Source organism: Eupeodes corollae, chromosome 1 (genome assembly GCF_945859685.1).
Source record: "Eupeodes corollae chromosome 1, idEupCoro1.1, whole genome shotgun sequence".
Classification (NCBI taxonomy): domain Eukaryota; kingdom Metazoa; phylum Arthropoda; class Insecta; order Diptera; family Syrphidae; genus Eupeodes; species Eupeodes corollae.
In genome coordinates, this window is record NC_079147.1 from 216078402 (window position 1) to 216092019 (window position 13618).

The following is a 13618-nucleotide window of genomic DNA, read 5'->3' on the forward strand; positions in this document are numbered from 1 at the left end:
GCAGAGAATGTATGAAGGATATCATATTGACGAGTTCGATCAACCTACCTCGCAATTATTTTGACTGCAAAAACAAGTTTTTTACATTTAAGCTTGTGCAACAATAATTTTTCCAGTGCTGAATGGATCGGGGGAAATTGGAAAGAACTCAAGCTCATAATATCCTGCAGGGTAAATCTTGCTTTTTGTTTAGTATCGATCACTTCCTTTCAAATGTAAAAGGGCATTACAGAAAAATCATGCTTAAAGAGCACCTTTTAAAACTTTTTAATACAATTTAAGAGGGAAAATAAATTTCGAGATGCTATTATATTTTCAATCCACTAGAAAAGATCATTATTTGATGCAGCTAACTACAGAGGGATTTCCTTTTTAAATGCATCATACAAGATATTTACAACGATGATGCATAAGCGTCTTGTAAGTTGGATTGAGACCGGAAACCTTGCTGAGGGAGTTCCAGGCTGGTTTTTGACTAGGATATTTAGCAATAGATAACATTTTTATATTCAGGAGCTTGGCAGAGAATTTCTTAAAACAAAAGAAAAGAAATGATTTTAAAGCAGCTTTTGGTACAATCGATCGAGGTTCACTGTTCTTTAAGCTGTACAGTCTTGGGATATCGTTGATGTTTGGTAGCGTTCTTGAGCACCTATATAGAGGAACAAGTGCGGCTGTATGGACAGGTGAAAAACTCTTAAACTGATTTGAAATCTCACAAATGTTTGCACTATTCATAGACGACCTTTTAGACTACCTGCCGGCTGGAGTGGATTTCGCAAGGATGCGGATTAAAGCACTTCTGTTCGCAGACGATATAGCCATGTTTGCGCATTCACCGACAACTCTAGAGCTCATGATTACCAGTATGGGCTTACCAGTATGGTCAGCTATGGAATTTAATAGTTAATACAGATGGATCAAAGGTTATGGTTGTTAAAAGTGGACCTAATGCATCAAATGAAAAATGGAGCTTTAATGGCGAAAATATTGAATGTGTGCGAGACTACAAATACCTTGGCATTACTGTTACAAATAATTTAAATATGGAAAAACACTTGAAGGAGAAATTAGTTAAGGTGAAAACTGCTATTAATATGACACGGAGACATGCTTCATGAATAAGTGTAAAGCACATATTTGCAAGTTTAAACTTTTGAAAGCAGTAGCTGAGAGATGTTCAAATGGTAGACATGTGCATTCAAGAGGACACAAGCGTCCACAGGTTTCTCTCAAAACCCACCTCTGTCTATCAACTCCTACTCTCACCTCCCCACGATGAACATCGAATGCCTAGTACCTCAACTGGAGATTGGGTTCCAACCCCAGTGGAAAGTTGTTGGGGGCAGCAAACGAGAGAGGGGGGGAGAGGTGTTTCCACTAAGGCACCTCTCCTTATCCAGGCGGCAGCGGACGAATTCTCGAGATGGAATCAACGGTGGCGTCTACAGTTCCAGTAAGGTTGAACTACTTAGTGAACACCTTATAGGGCTTCTTCGACATATTCGGAGCCCAGGCCTGTAAGGAGCGGTTTATCTGGCTCCCCTTCCTTGGAGTTATACTAAAGATCTGGCCCTCCAGGTTATGGGTTGAGCCGTGGGGGCGACTTCCTGGCCACGTAAAAAATACCTTAAGTTTAAAAGCACCAACAAGCCTCGGATACGGACGGATTCACTGTTGACAACCCACACAAACGAAATAAGGACAACGAACTTCGGATATGTACGTGGAATGTTAGGTCCCTTAACAGACCTCGTGCAGCCGAACAATTAGCGGAAGCCATAAACTGCTGCAAGGCAAATATTACAGCCATTCAAGAAGTGCGATGGGATGGACCAGGCAAACGCAAACTAAAAGACAGCGTCTATTTGGGTGTGGATTTGTTGTTGGAACTAAGCTCAGGCAAAAAGTCTTGAGTTTCAACAGTATGAGCGAGCGCATCACGACAATCCGCATCAAGGCTAAATTCGCCAACATAAGCCTGATATGCGCGCATGCCCCAACAGAGGAGAAAGATGAAGACACCAAAGACATATTCTTCGAGCTCTTGGACAAGACATATGAGCAGTGCCCTGGCTATGACATTAAAATTGTCTTAGGAGATTTTAATGCCAAGCTAGGAAGAGAAGACATCTTTGGTGGGATAATCGGGAGATACAGCCTGCACGACACTACCTCCGACAACGGATTCAGGCTGGTCGATTTCGCTGCGGGGCGAGACGTTCTGGTAGCTAGTACGCAGTTCACGCATCTTAATATCCACAAGGGGACATGGAAATCTCCTGATCAATCAACCGTCAACCAGATTGACCACATTGCGATTGACGCACGACACTTCTCCAGTATCCAGGATATCCAAACATTCCGAGAGGCCAACATTAACTCGGACCACTACCTCGTTGTAGCCAAGGTACGGCTACGGATATCCCGATCCAAGCCAAAACAAGGAAGTACTGTGAGAAGATTCGACGTTAGACGGCTACAATCGCAAAAGAATGCCATGTCCTTTTCCGATCGAGTCTCTAATAACCTCTTAAGGAGTCCTATGCTTCCTGCATTAAGCATTGAAAACCAGTGGCAACATTGCCTTGCAGCTATCAGAGATGCCGCCTCTGAAGTTCTAGGTTTCACACGGCCACCACAGCGAAACCCGTGGTTTGACGACGAATGCTGGCAAGCGCACGCAGCGAAACAAGAGGCATACAAAACGGCGCTGCACAAAAGGACTAGAGCTGCTCGCGAGCTCTACGAGCAGAAGAGGAGATAAAGGGATGTCACAACAGGAATGAGGTTCGTAAATTTTACAAAAAGGTAAAAAAAACCTCCCAAGGGTACCAGCCACGAACCGAAGCCTGTAAAGACGATCAGGGGAACATCGTAGTAGAACCGCAGTCGATGCTGAGAATATGGAAAGATCACTTCTCCAAATTATATAACGGCGATGACGAACCAAATTCCGCTGTAAGGGAGATAGAACCACTCAACCTCGGCGACACAGATCAACAATTCCGCCTACCCGACCTTGACGAAGTGAAGATAGCTATATCTAAACTTAAGTCAAACAAAGCTGCTGGAGCTGACGGCATCGGTGCCGAACTATTCAAAGCAGCAGGCGATGACTTGTTACGAAGCATGCACCAACTCATCTGCAAAATATGGTCGGAAGAAAGCATGCCCGATGAGTGGAATCTCAGCATAGTGTGCCCGATACATAAGAAATATCGACCAAATATTCACACTACGGCAGATCTTGGAAAAAACCCATGAGCTTCAAATCGATACCCACCATCTCTTTATCGATTTTAAAGCGGCGTAAGACAGCATCTATAGGGAAGAGCTCTACAGAGCAATGTCTAGTTTTGGCATCCCTGTCAAACTTTTCAGTTTGTGCAAAACGACGATGGAGAATGCACGCTGCTCTATCAAGGTCGGAAAAGATCTTACCGATTCATTTGATGTCGAAAAAGGTTTTAGACAAGGCGATGCACTGTCATGCGACTTCTTCAACATCGTTCTTTAAAGAATTGTGCAAAACTCAACCGTCGACACTAGAGGCACAATCTTCCAAAGATCCATCCAATTACTCGGATACGCAGATGATATTGATATAATTGGAAGAACAAAGCGTGATGTCGGTGAGCGTTTTTGAGCATTGCGACGGAAGCGAAGAAGATGTGTTTAGTGGTCAATGAGGGCAAGACCAAGTAACAACGACGTCTTGGACAAAACGTCACCATGGACAGCTATAACTTTGAGGTAGTTAAGGACTTTGTCTACCTAGGCACCGCTATTAATGCAGACAACGACACCAGCGCTGAAATCAAACGAAGAATAACTCTTGCAAATCGCTGCTTCTTTGGACTTAGAAGTCAATTGAGAAGTAAAGTCCTCTCTCGTGCATGTAAAATCACCATCTATAAGACACTCATCATCCCGGTTCTCATTTATGGCGCTGAGGCCTACACCCTGTCAAAGAAAGATGAGAGCGTCTTAGGATGCTTCGAGAGAAAAATTCTTCGGGTGATATTTGGCCCCGTACGCATACGAGTAAATGAAGAATGGAGGAGAAGATATAACGACGAACTGTACGGCTGTACAGCTACACTGACCTAGTTAGCAGAATTAAAGTCCAATGGCTTAGATGGCTAGGTCATGTAGAGCGGATGGACATCAACGCTCCAGCCCGGAAGGTCTTCGAATCCAATCCCGAGGGACGGCGCGGCGCAGTAGAGGATGAAATACTTCTAACGCACTTTATAAAAAGAATATTTTATCTGCCGAAAAATACTCTAAACTACGTTATAATGCTGAAAACGGGTCACTCTCCTTTATTTATCAAAAAAAACTGAAGTTACAAGCGGACTTCTTGCTTAACGTTTTTAAAATATATGATTCACGGGTCGTGAAAAGAGTGGTTACAAAAGCGATACAAGATCAAAATTGTTGGTATCGAGAGTGGCAAGATCTTGCTCAGGAATTTCAAATTAATTTTAATTTACCCATCGAGGATTTAACAACGGCATTAAATATCTTGTATGAAGTCATTTCAAAGGTTGCTGTGAAATGTAGAGCTGAATATATTGCTGAAGCGTCTAATTCCTTGTACAGAACCTATCAGAAAGAGAGGATAGTGTCCACTTCTTAGGAAAATGGCCCATTTTCAGAGAAATCTAAAGGAATGTATTGAGAAAAGGCTTTTTATCGGAAGATCAAGTGATAAGTTAATTGAAAGAAATGAATGTTGACAAACTTTACGAGTTTTGCAAAACTACGCTTAGATATAGAACTGCTATAATAAACAAAGATTTCTGATTGTATTTATTATAATTATTATTTTTAATCTATCATGAACTTTATATTGTTAAAAAATTATTAATACCTTTTTTAATATTTAAAAGTAATAATATTGAGGGCTTTTTGGTTTTATATGAATTGTGTTTTATTGTCAATCTGGTAGACGGCAATCTACCCCCCCCCCATCAGGGGGGGTAGATGATGAGTTTTTTTACTCACAGCTTAAAAATGTTCTTTAATGTTTTGTGAAGGATGCTAACAAAATTTAATAATTGCTAAAATGACAACTTTAGTTATCAAATTGTTTAGAACAATAGCAAGTTATGGTCTAACTATTTAATTTGGATGACTCATATAAAAGCATTTCAAGATTCGAACAGTTGTCTAAATATGCCATATTTAAGACCTAAAATACAATAGCTTAGAGGGTTTTTGGTGTATTTCGCGCACGTTTTTCCAAAAACAAAACACACTTTTCTTGTTTTCATTTCTATTTATGCGAAGAACTCTGCAAAAATTTAAAAATACAGAAAATGAGAGAGGATCTGAAATGTAAAAATTTCGAGCTTTTTTTTACGTAGGTTTTTCGAACTTAATTTCCGGGAGTCTCTTATTCATATCGTTATCAATTTGCTTACTCGTATTTGGATCTTATAAAGTCGTCAACAAAACTTAAAAACTGTAGGGACATAAAGGTTTGGTTCTTGAATTTAAGGAAATAGTTGCATTTAAGCACATAATTTCTCTAAAAAAAAATTAAATTAAAACAAAGTAAGGTAAGTAAACAAATAAGTTGGGAAGAATAGTTTAGTAGTACTCACAAATTACACGTTTCAAAGCTTTTATATCAATATATATAAAACGTTTTTTATGTTTTTCACTAGCCATTAGTTTAACAAAAGTGTCACTTGATGTTTTGGGACATTTGTATTATGGAAATTCGTGTTTGAATCTCAGTTCTAGAGCATCCAAAGCAAATTCACTTCAAAAGTAGATTTATTTAATTTTGTAAGATCTTTTGTATTCAACAGAAAACCAATTTTGAAAGAAATGAAATGGACGACTGGGTCACAAGAACTTGATAATTTCTTCCAAAAAGTCTGTTTAAAAATTTTGCCTATATTTTAAGATTTAAAAATGTACCTCCAAAATAAATTTTTCTCAAAAATTTTAATGCCATTTTATTTGTCAAAAAATCTAGACTTACCTTTTTTTCGAAAATCATTTTAAATTTTGTAAATAAAGAGCTTATAAATATATGAACATTTTACATTTAAATTTCGTAAAAAAATGTTGTTCCCTTTCTGAGATATCCAGTTTTGTAAACAAAATTAGTATTATATTATAAATAAAAAAATATTTTTGTAAGAAATCATCATTAATTTGATCATTGACAAGAGCTTGCATAGAAAGAGAACAATTTTGATATCGGTTTATTAGATCTTGATAAAACTTAAAAACTAAATAAAGGATTTTTGAGGGTACCCTTCTGGAGCAATACGAAAATATGTTTTTCTTGTAGAAAGAAGCCAAATTAAGAACACAAAATTTAGAGAAAGTTTTAGAAAAATCACATGTTTGCACCAAAAAATGTGTGTGGGGACTGCTGTTTTTCGTATTAATAAAACGATAAAAACTCCTTACACTAATCAGCTGAAAATCTTAATTTCAATCAACACAATTGTTTGGACTGTAGGGCCCAGGAAAGACAGACAGACGGAAGGAATCGAGGCATACACTTTTTTCGACTTCTCTACCGCTGTAATGTCATATTTGATTAAAAGCTCTGCTTCGAAATTGATAACTTATGCAAAACTTGTCATATAGTTCGTATCTATCTATGAGTGTCAAAAAAGTTTAATAATAAAATTGAAGGCTGGTTTGAGGAATTTAAAGGCAACTTAATATAAAATTGATGATCTCTTATTCAAGGTTTCTTCTTAAGAACCTGAATATTTACTCTTTTTCTAAGAAACAATTTTTATGAAAATAATTTAAAGCATGACTAAAGTTTTTTAAGTTCTAAATTGAGCGAAAATCAAAATTTGAGTTGTTTTTGACAGCAAACCACTTTTTTGTGAATGTCGTTAAATTACTAATAAATCTTTATATGAAATCTTTACTTATACAACTTAACTGTATAAGCATTTTGGCTTATATGACCCCCCCCCTGGATCGTGAATTGATCAAAAGTTGATGAAATTGTGCTGTGTTTTTGGAATAGGGCTGAATATTTGATTCATATTATGTTTTTGGTCCAATATTCAGTCAAAAGTAGTACTTTTAGCAACAAAGTTTAAGGAAGTAAAATACAAATGTTGTTTTCATATACAAAAAATAAATAATTCAAAATATAATGGGGTCATATCCATTAACGCAATACGATTAGTTTTGAATTGAAGGGAATTCATACGAAAAAGCAAACAAATTATCTCCCAGGGGGGGTCATGACCCCTACGACATCCCCCACCCTGGATCCGCCATTACGCCAATCGCCATGCTATACTGATTTTTGTAAACATTTTGGTTGTAATTTAAATTTTACTTTAATTCAATCTGTACCTGTCTAAAAAAAATATTATTTATTGATTGTTTCTATAGTTGGATGAACAAGGGAAGTTGGGATTTCACTTCCTTAAAAATAAAACTTACGTCCGTCTGTTTTGTTGTTTACATTGAGAGTGGATTGTATGTTATAATTATTGTTTAATCCTTTATCGTAGTATTAATCAATGTGCATCGTAATCCAATTAATGCAGAAAGTAAAATCGTGTTTAGATGAGCTTTAAGCCCAGCCAATAAGGAATTCATTAATTTTCGTGATCCACATTTAAGTTTATTTTTATGCAAACTGGTAATTATAATGTTCATATCAGTGTAGTAAAACAAAAGCACGCATATATGCAACTCATATAAATACATGAAACACGATGATACACCACATTTTGCCCACAAATGGTACGTTAAATAGATTATATCCTGGGTTATTTCCTTCCTTTTCCGGTTAAATTTATTCGAAACTATGTATAATGTTGCATAACGTTTGAGTATTATGTGCAAACATTTACTTAAATTCACACTTCGGTTGATGCATACTTGTGGGTTTGTTATTCATGTGATGTGGTTGCTGAGCTAGTTGTATTTACCATGATTAAATTTAAATAATTAAATATTAACTTTGACTATTTCTTCTTTTTTTAATTTTATTATTAAATTTCTTAAGAATCAAAGTTCGTCATTTTTTAAATTTCTTTTGACACTATTTTCTACTGGAAATAATTCATCCCAAAGGGCATATCTATCTAAAAACGGTTCCTCGCCAAGGCGAATTTCCTTATCATTGTACATTGTATGGACACTTTTTCTAGTTGACGGCAGCCACTTGATGCCTTCAATGTCACTAGGGGCTCTTTGGGGAAGAATGTTTAAATAATAATACTTCCTTTATCCACGTATGAAAATCTTACCCAGTTTTTGCAAATGATGCCCACCAATTTCCAATCCTTTCAGCCATAAAGATATCAGATTCATCAGTGGACGGAATCAGGTCGAAATAAAATATATACTGAAGATCATCGGCGTGTAAAACCCCTGTAAATAAAAAATTGTCAACATTTTTCACTAATTGATAAACTGAACTTTTCTTCTACCTCTTGGTTTGCCATTTTCATCGGGGAACAAACTGAACTTTCCTTCGTAGTCAAATCGATAATAGTACACATCAACATATTTTCTTGCCAAATGAACTAATCTATAAATTCCATGACCAATAATAGCGTCTGAGAAAATCTCTCCAAAATTACTAAAAGGCTGATCCTGAATAAGTTTGTCCTTCAGATAGAACTTCTGAATTTGTTTGCTTTTTTCAGCTGCGTTTTTTTCTAAGGCAAATGTAAAAATATCGGGGGCATACTTGTCGAAATTTACGCTTAGATCATTCAAAAAGCCCTTGTTGGTAGCATGTTCTGAAATTTGAAATTTTTCACAAAGTTAGTATAGAAACAAAAAGCAAAATATAGTTTCCTACGATAGATATTGAAATAGGTGAGTTCATCTTTGGTTATTCCTGCCATTAATGGAACTTTGTTGAACTCGCCCCTAGCGAAGACATTCGTTGGTGTGTCCATGAGAAAATGCCCATCTACTTCATAGTTCCACTTGACATCAATAAAACCATAAGGCTCATACGTTTTGCACGCTTCGATAACCTTTTCCCATGAAACATTCCTCAAACAATCGACTATGTCCTTGCTATTGTACATTGGGCAGCCCACAAGATAAGCAAGTTTCCTAGTCCAGCCAACATTATCGACCGTAAAATGACTTGTCGCCGAACCACTCATAGCAATTGCTCGATGGAAAAGTCCCTTAGATAATGGTGAAGCCATATGAAGAGTCACAGCCATTCCACCAGCACTCATGCCAAATATCGTAACTGACTTCGGGTTCCCACCAAAGTTTGAAATATGATCTTGTACCCATTGCAGAGCCATCACTTGATCGAGATATCCATAATTACCGGGAGCATCCGAGTTTTTAGTACTAAGAAAACCCAATGCTCCAAGTCTGTAGTTCATAGTGACCAAAACAATGTCCTGGTTCATTAATAAATCTGGTCCTGCTTCCGATTGGCTATTACCGGTACCGAGAAAATTTGAACCTCCATGAATGTAAACCATAACCGGTTTATTTACCCTCACATCATGAGTATACACATTCAGTACTAAGCAATCTTCTGACATAATCTCATTTGGATATCTTGGCTGAGGGCAAATGTTTCCATCTTTTGTTGCATCAAGAATATTTTCACTTGGCCATTTCGTAACACTTACTGGTGCCTTGAAACGCTTATCACCTACAGGTGGTTGGGCATATCTTATGCCTCGAAACGCTTTGAATTCATGGTTTTTACTTGTTTTCAAAATAGACCCTTTGATTTTACCCAAACTTGTTTCGACGATAAGTTCATTTTCAGCTAGAGCAATGCTCATATAAAACGTCACGCAGAGACACACTATTTTGAAATTCATGTTTGCGCGACGATATTATTTAGAATACTAAATTGAATCGGTTTTATTTGTGTGCTCTAAAATGTTATAAAATCTCAGATGTTAATAGATATTTATAAGTGAAAGGTGTGACCAGGCTTTTCGAATGAAATGCAAACATTTTTGAGTGTCCTTACTACACTTTATTCAGTCATTGTGTTTGCATTCGTTTAACAACTTGAGATTTTTAAGTTATTGGACAAGTTGTCCCGCTTCAAGAAATCAGTATTGAATTTGTATACTTTTTAAATAATTTGTTTGTTCTAAATCGCTTGTCATCGACACCGAGTAGTTAATAAGATTACAAAACCCAACCCAAAATACAAAAACTGAATTTAAATAAATTAACTGGTCGTTTTCAAAGGAAACAAACTTCTTGATAAATGGCCAGCTATCCAAACATTATAACGTTATTCAGTTAAAACTCATGTTCTTATTTAAAAACAGACCAACAATAAAATAAAATATGGTCACACTAAGTTTTGTTATCACAAGCGAACAACTATATGAAGCAGGTATGCTTTGAATTATATTCTTAATTGAGCACATACTCATGTACTCATGATTTAATTAATCAATACTACGATATTACTTAAATGTTTTTTCAATAAAATATTGTTTAATCAATCCAATAGATCATACTAAGATTTTATTTTTTCATTCAACACAAAACTATACCAACTGCAAGTGGAAATGTTCAACAAATAAGATTGTTTATCAAGGGCAAGGGTGTGTTGGCGCTAGTTCAATAATCTAATTGTAAATAAATATATAAAATCTTACATTAGGTTTTAAGTTTTAGTACATAATGTGCTCGGCACACTGTGGATTGTAAAAATGTTTGCTAATACCCTATAGTTGTAGCTAGTTAGTGAGACTTTAGTTTCAAGATTAAACAACTACTCTATTGAATGAGGCTGAATATTAAACGACTGTGGAAAAAAATATAGATTTAGATCGTACTGGCACTGAAAACTAATTTTACTTTAATAAAACACTAATTTTACTTTAATAAAACAGATAGTTTTCAAGGGTATATGTTAAGAAAATATCAGGAATAGTTTATATTTTCCTGTTTTTCATTTTGCAAATCAAAGCTGAAGCTGAATGAAAAGAAAACTGAAGGAAAGAGGATCGTTCTTAATCTTCTAACTATGTTTAAATCTTCTCATGCAACAGATGACGCTATATGTGTTGACAATAACTTTTGGCAAAATAACCAACTATTATATCAAAGCTTTTTTCTATTTCCGTACAAAACTTTATTTTTATTTAGTTTTACAATTAATTATAAAAAAGATTACAACGACAAGCAGAGAACTCAAATGACGATTTTGTTCTGAGCAAAACGTTGAAAATAAGAATGAGAATTAAAATTTTAATATTCTTATCTTTTTCTCCTTTTTAAAGACTTGCGTAGATAATTTTTAAGTTTTACTGTGAAAGGTTGTCGTACTGCCATAAGTTGTCATACAATTTTGTAGAATCGTACACATTTTTTAAACACATTAAATAAAAGTTAAACCTCTGCACTTTTTTTAACTAACTTTTGTATACTTCTAACGCCATCTTGAGGCCACATCGAATGTATTTTGTACAGCCTGTTATTTGCATTAGTGCCGATCAAATGGCATCGTATTTCGAAACACTTCTACTGGCGGATCTAAATCAAATATCTATAAGCTTTGCGTTATCGTTCATTCACAGAGTTAGATCCTCCATACTCCATGCATGAACTGCTTATTGCATTAAATAAAATGAATGACAGCAAAGCTCCGGGCATCCCGGCTGAGTTTTACAAAAATGCCAGCTCACAATTTTTTGAACATATTTTAGTTTTGTTTAACAGAATTTTCGATAAGGAAGATATTCCAAATTCTTTCCGGTCTTCACCCATCTCTGCAATTTTTAAAAAGGGTGACCCAAACCTTCCTGAAAACTACATTGGAATTTCTGTCCTTAGTTCACTGCGGAAGCTATTTACTCAAATTCTTTACTTAAGACTTGCTAGTTGGGCTGAAAGTAATAATAAAATAAGCTGTTTCCAAGCTGGGTTTCGTGCTTATCTCTCCATAGTGGACTAAATCACTAGTGTTGCTAGACGCTTAATAGAGAAGAAAACAAATCTTTATGCATTTTCCATTGATTTTAAAGCAGCCTTCAATACCATCAATACAGGTGTCCCACAGGGTTGCATTTTGAGTCCCTTGGTTTTCTCCCTTTTTATAAATGACATTGAAGATAATACACCAGAAGGTGTTGTTTTTGGTGATCTAGTTATCAAGGTGCTCCTTTATGCGGATGACCTTGTTATTTTAACTGATAATCCTGTGACGCTTCAACTATAAATTAACAAGTTAAAACAATATTGTGATTTGTGGGACCTTCAAATAAATACTGCGAAGTCTAAGATCATGATATACACCATAATCGCAGTGCACGTAATGACCGTTCTTGAAACTCGAGCGGTTCAAATATAGAAGTAGTGAAGGACTTCAAATATCTAGATTTCACAATAGCACACAATCTGAACTTTCGAAGTCATATAAGAGATAAATTGACCGCAGCAAAAGCAGCTATTAACTGTATGTGGTCAAACTTTTTCAATAACAAAAATATAGATCCGGCTTCGAAATTTAAAGTGTTTGATTCAACCGTTAAAAGCTGGCTTTGCTATGGAAATGAAGTTTATGGCTACATGCAATTAGACGAAATAGAAACTATCCAAAGATATTTCTTCAAGCGAATCTTTAGTCTCCCATCTAATACCCTAATTATGCCATAAACGTTGAGTCGGGACTACCACCAATTTTTTTAAAGAATTTTAAAGCGAATGCAGACTATATAATCAAAGTCATGCAAAGATCTAACAACAATTTGCAGAAAAGGATTCTCCTAACAACGTTACGCTACAGATACGCACCTTTTAAAGATTGGAGTGAGTTGGCCTCAGAACAGAACTTTCCTTTGACGTTTTGTTTGGATAATCTAGATTCGTGCAGGAATGAACTTTACGATTGTATTTCTGTCAAAGATGACAACATTTTTCAGAAATTTCTCAATCGGGCAAGGGAGTCCGAATCTAGATCATTATACAGTAATTGGGGGAAGCAAATTGTTTTCGAACCGAGTTCACTTTTGTTGAGATTAATCTGATATTTAAGGTTTTTTCTGCAGTGATTCTAATACGGCTGATGTATTTGTTGTTCATATAAGGATGACTTTTGTATAAGGATGGCTTTTCATTACTAATTCGGTAATTCCACAATGGTTAGGCACAGAATTCAGATTCTTTGAGTCGGATTTTAAGACATCTTCAAGCACAACATGGCTTAGAAATATCCGTTTTTGCTATGATTAACAACACACTCGAGTTGAATTCACTTTAATAATAATTATTTGTTCCATTTTCTTTTACCAGATTTGAAATTTTAAAAGTTCTGAAAATAATAAAATAAAGTTGTAAAAAATGCTTACCACAAAAGATTAATACAATTTAAGTACTACACAGAAAGAAAAAGGACTACATAAAATCAATAAGATTGCCTTATTGGGATATTTTGCTTAGAATTTTTTTTAAAGTAATGAATTATATGATATTTCTATAGAGAAAACTTATAAATTTTATGAAGAAAATCTTTTTAATAAGAAAATTCTCATTTAATAATAAAAGCATATGAATACCTTATTACTTATCACTTTTAAGAAGTTAATCTTGACGACTTGTTTTTTCTTTATGAATGTTTAAAAGGACATTTTCTTAAATTAATAAGTAT

The 13618-nt window shown here is 35.4% G+C and overlaps 1 protein-coding gene across 1 annotated transcript; it reads right to left on the minus strand.

The window, feature by feature from the left end:
• Positions 1 to 7971: 7971 nt before the first annotated feature.
• LOC129942070 (juvenile hormone esterase-like) lies at positions 7972 to 9854 on the minus strand. Its single transcript, XM_056050870.1, has 4 exons — positions 8822 to 9854; positions 8445 to 8759; positions 8262 to 8385; positions 7972 to 8203 (listed from the first exon to the last, which is right to left on the minus strand). Exons 1-4 carry the CDS (start codon positions 9822 to 9824, stop codon positions 8020 to 8022), a joined length of 1626 nt encoding a protein of 541 aa, XP_055906845.1. The 5' UTR covers positions 9825 to 9854; the 3' UTR covers positions 7972 to 8019.
• Between the last annotated feature and the right edge of the window lie 3764 nt (positions 9855 to 13618).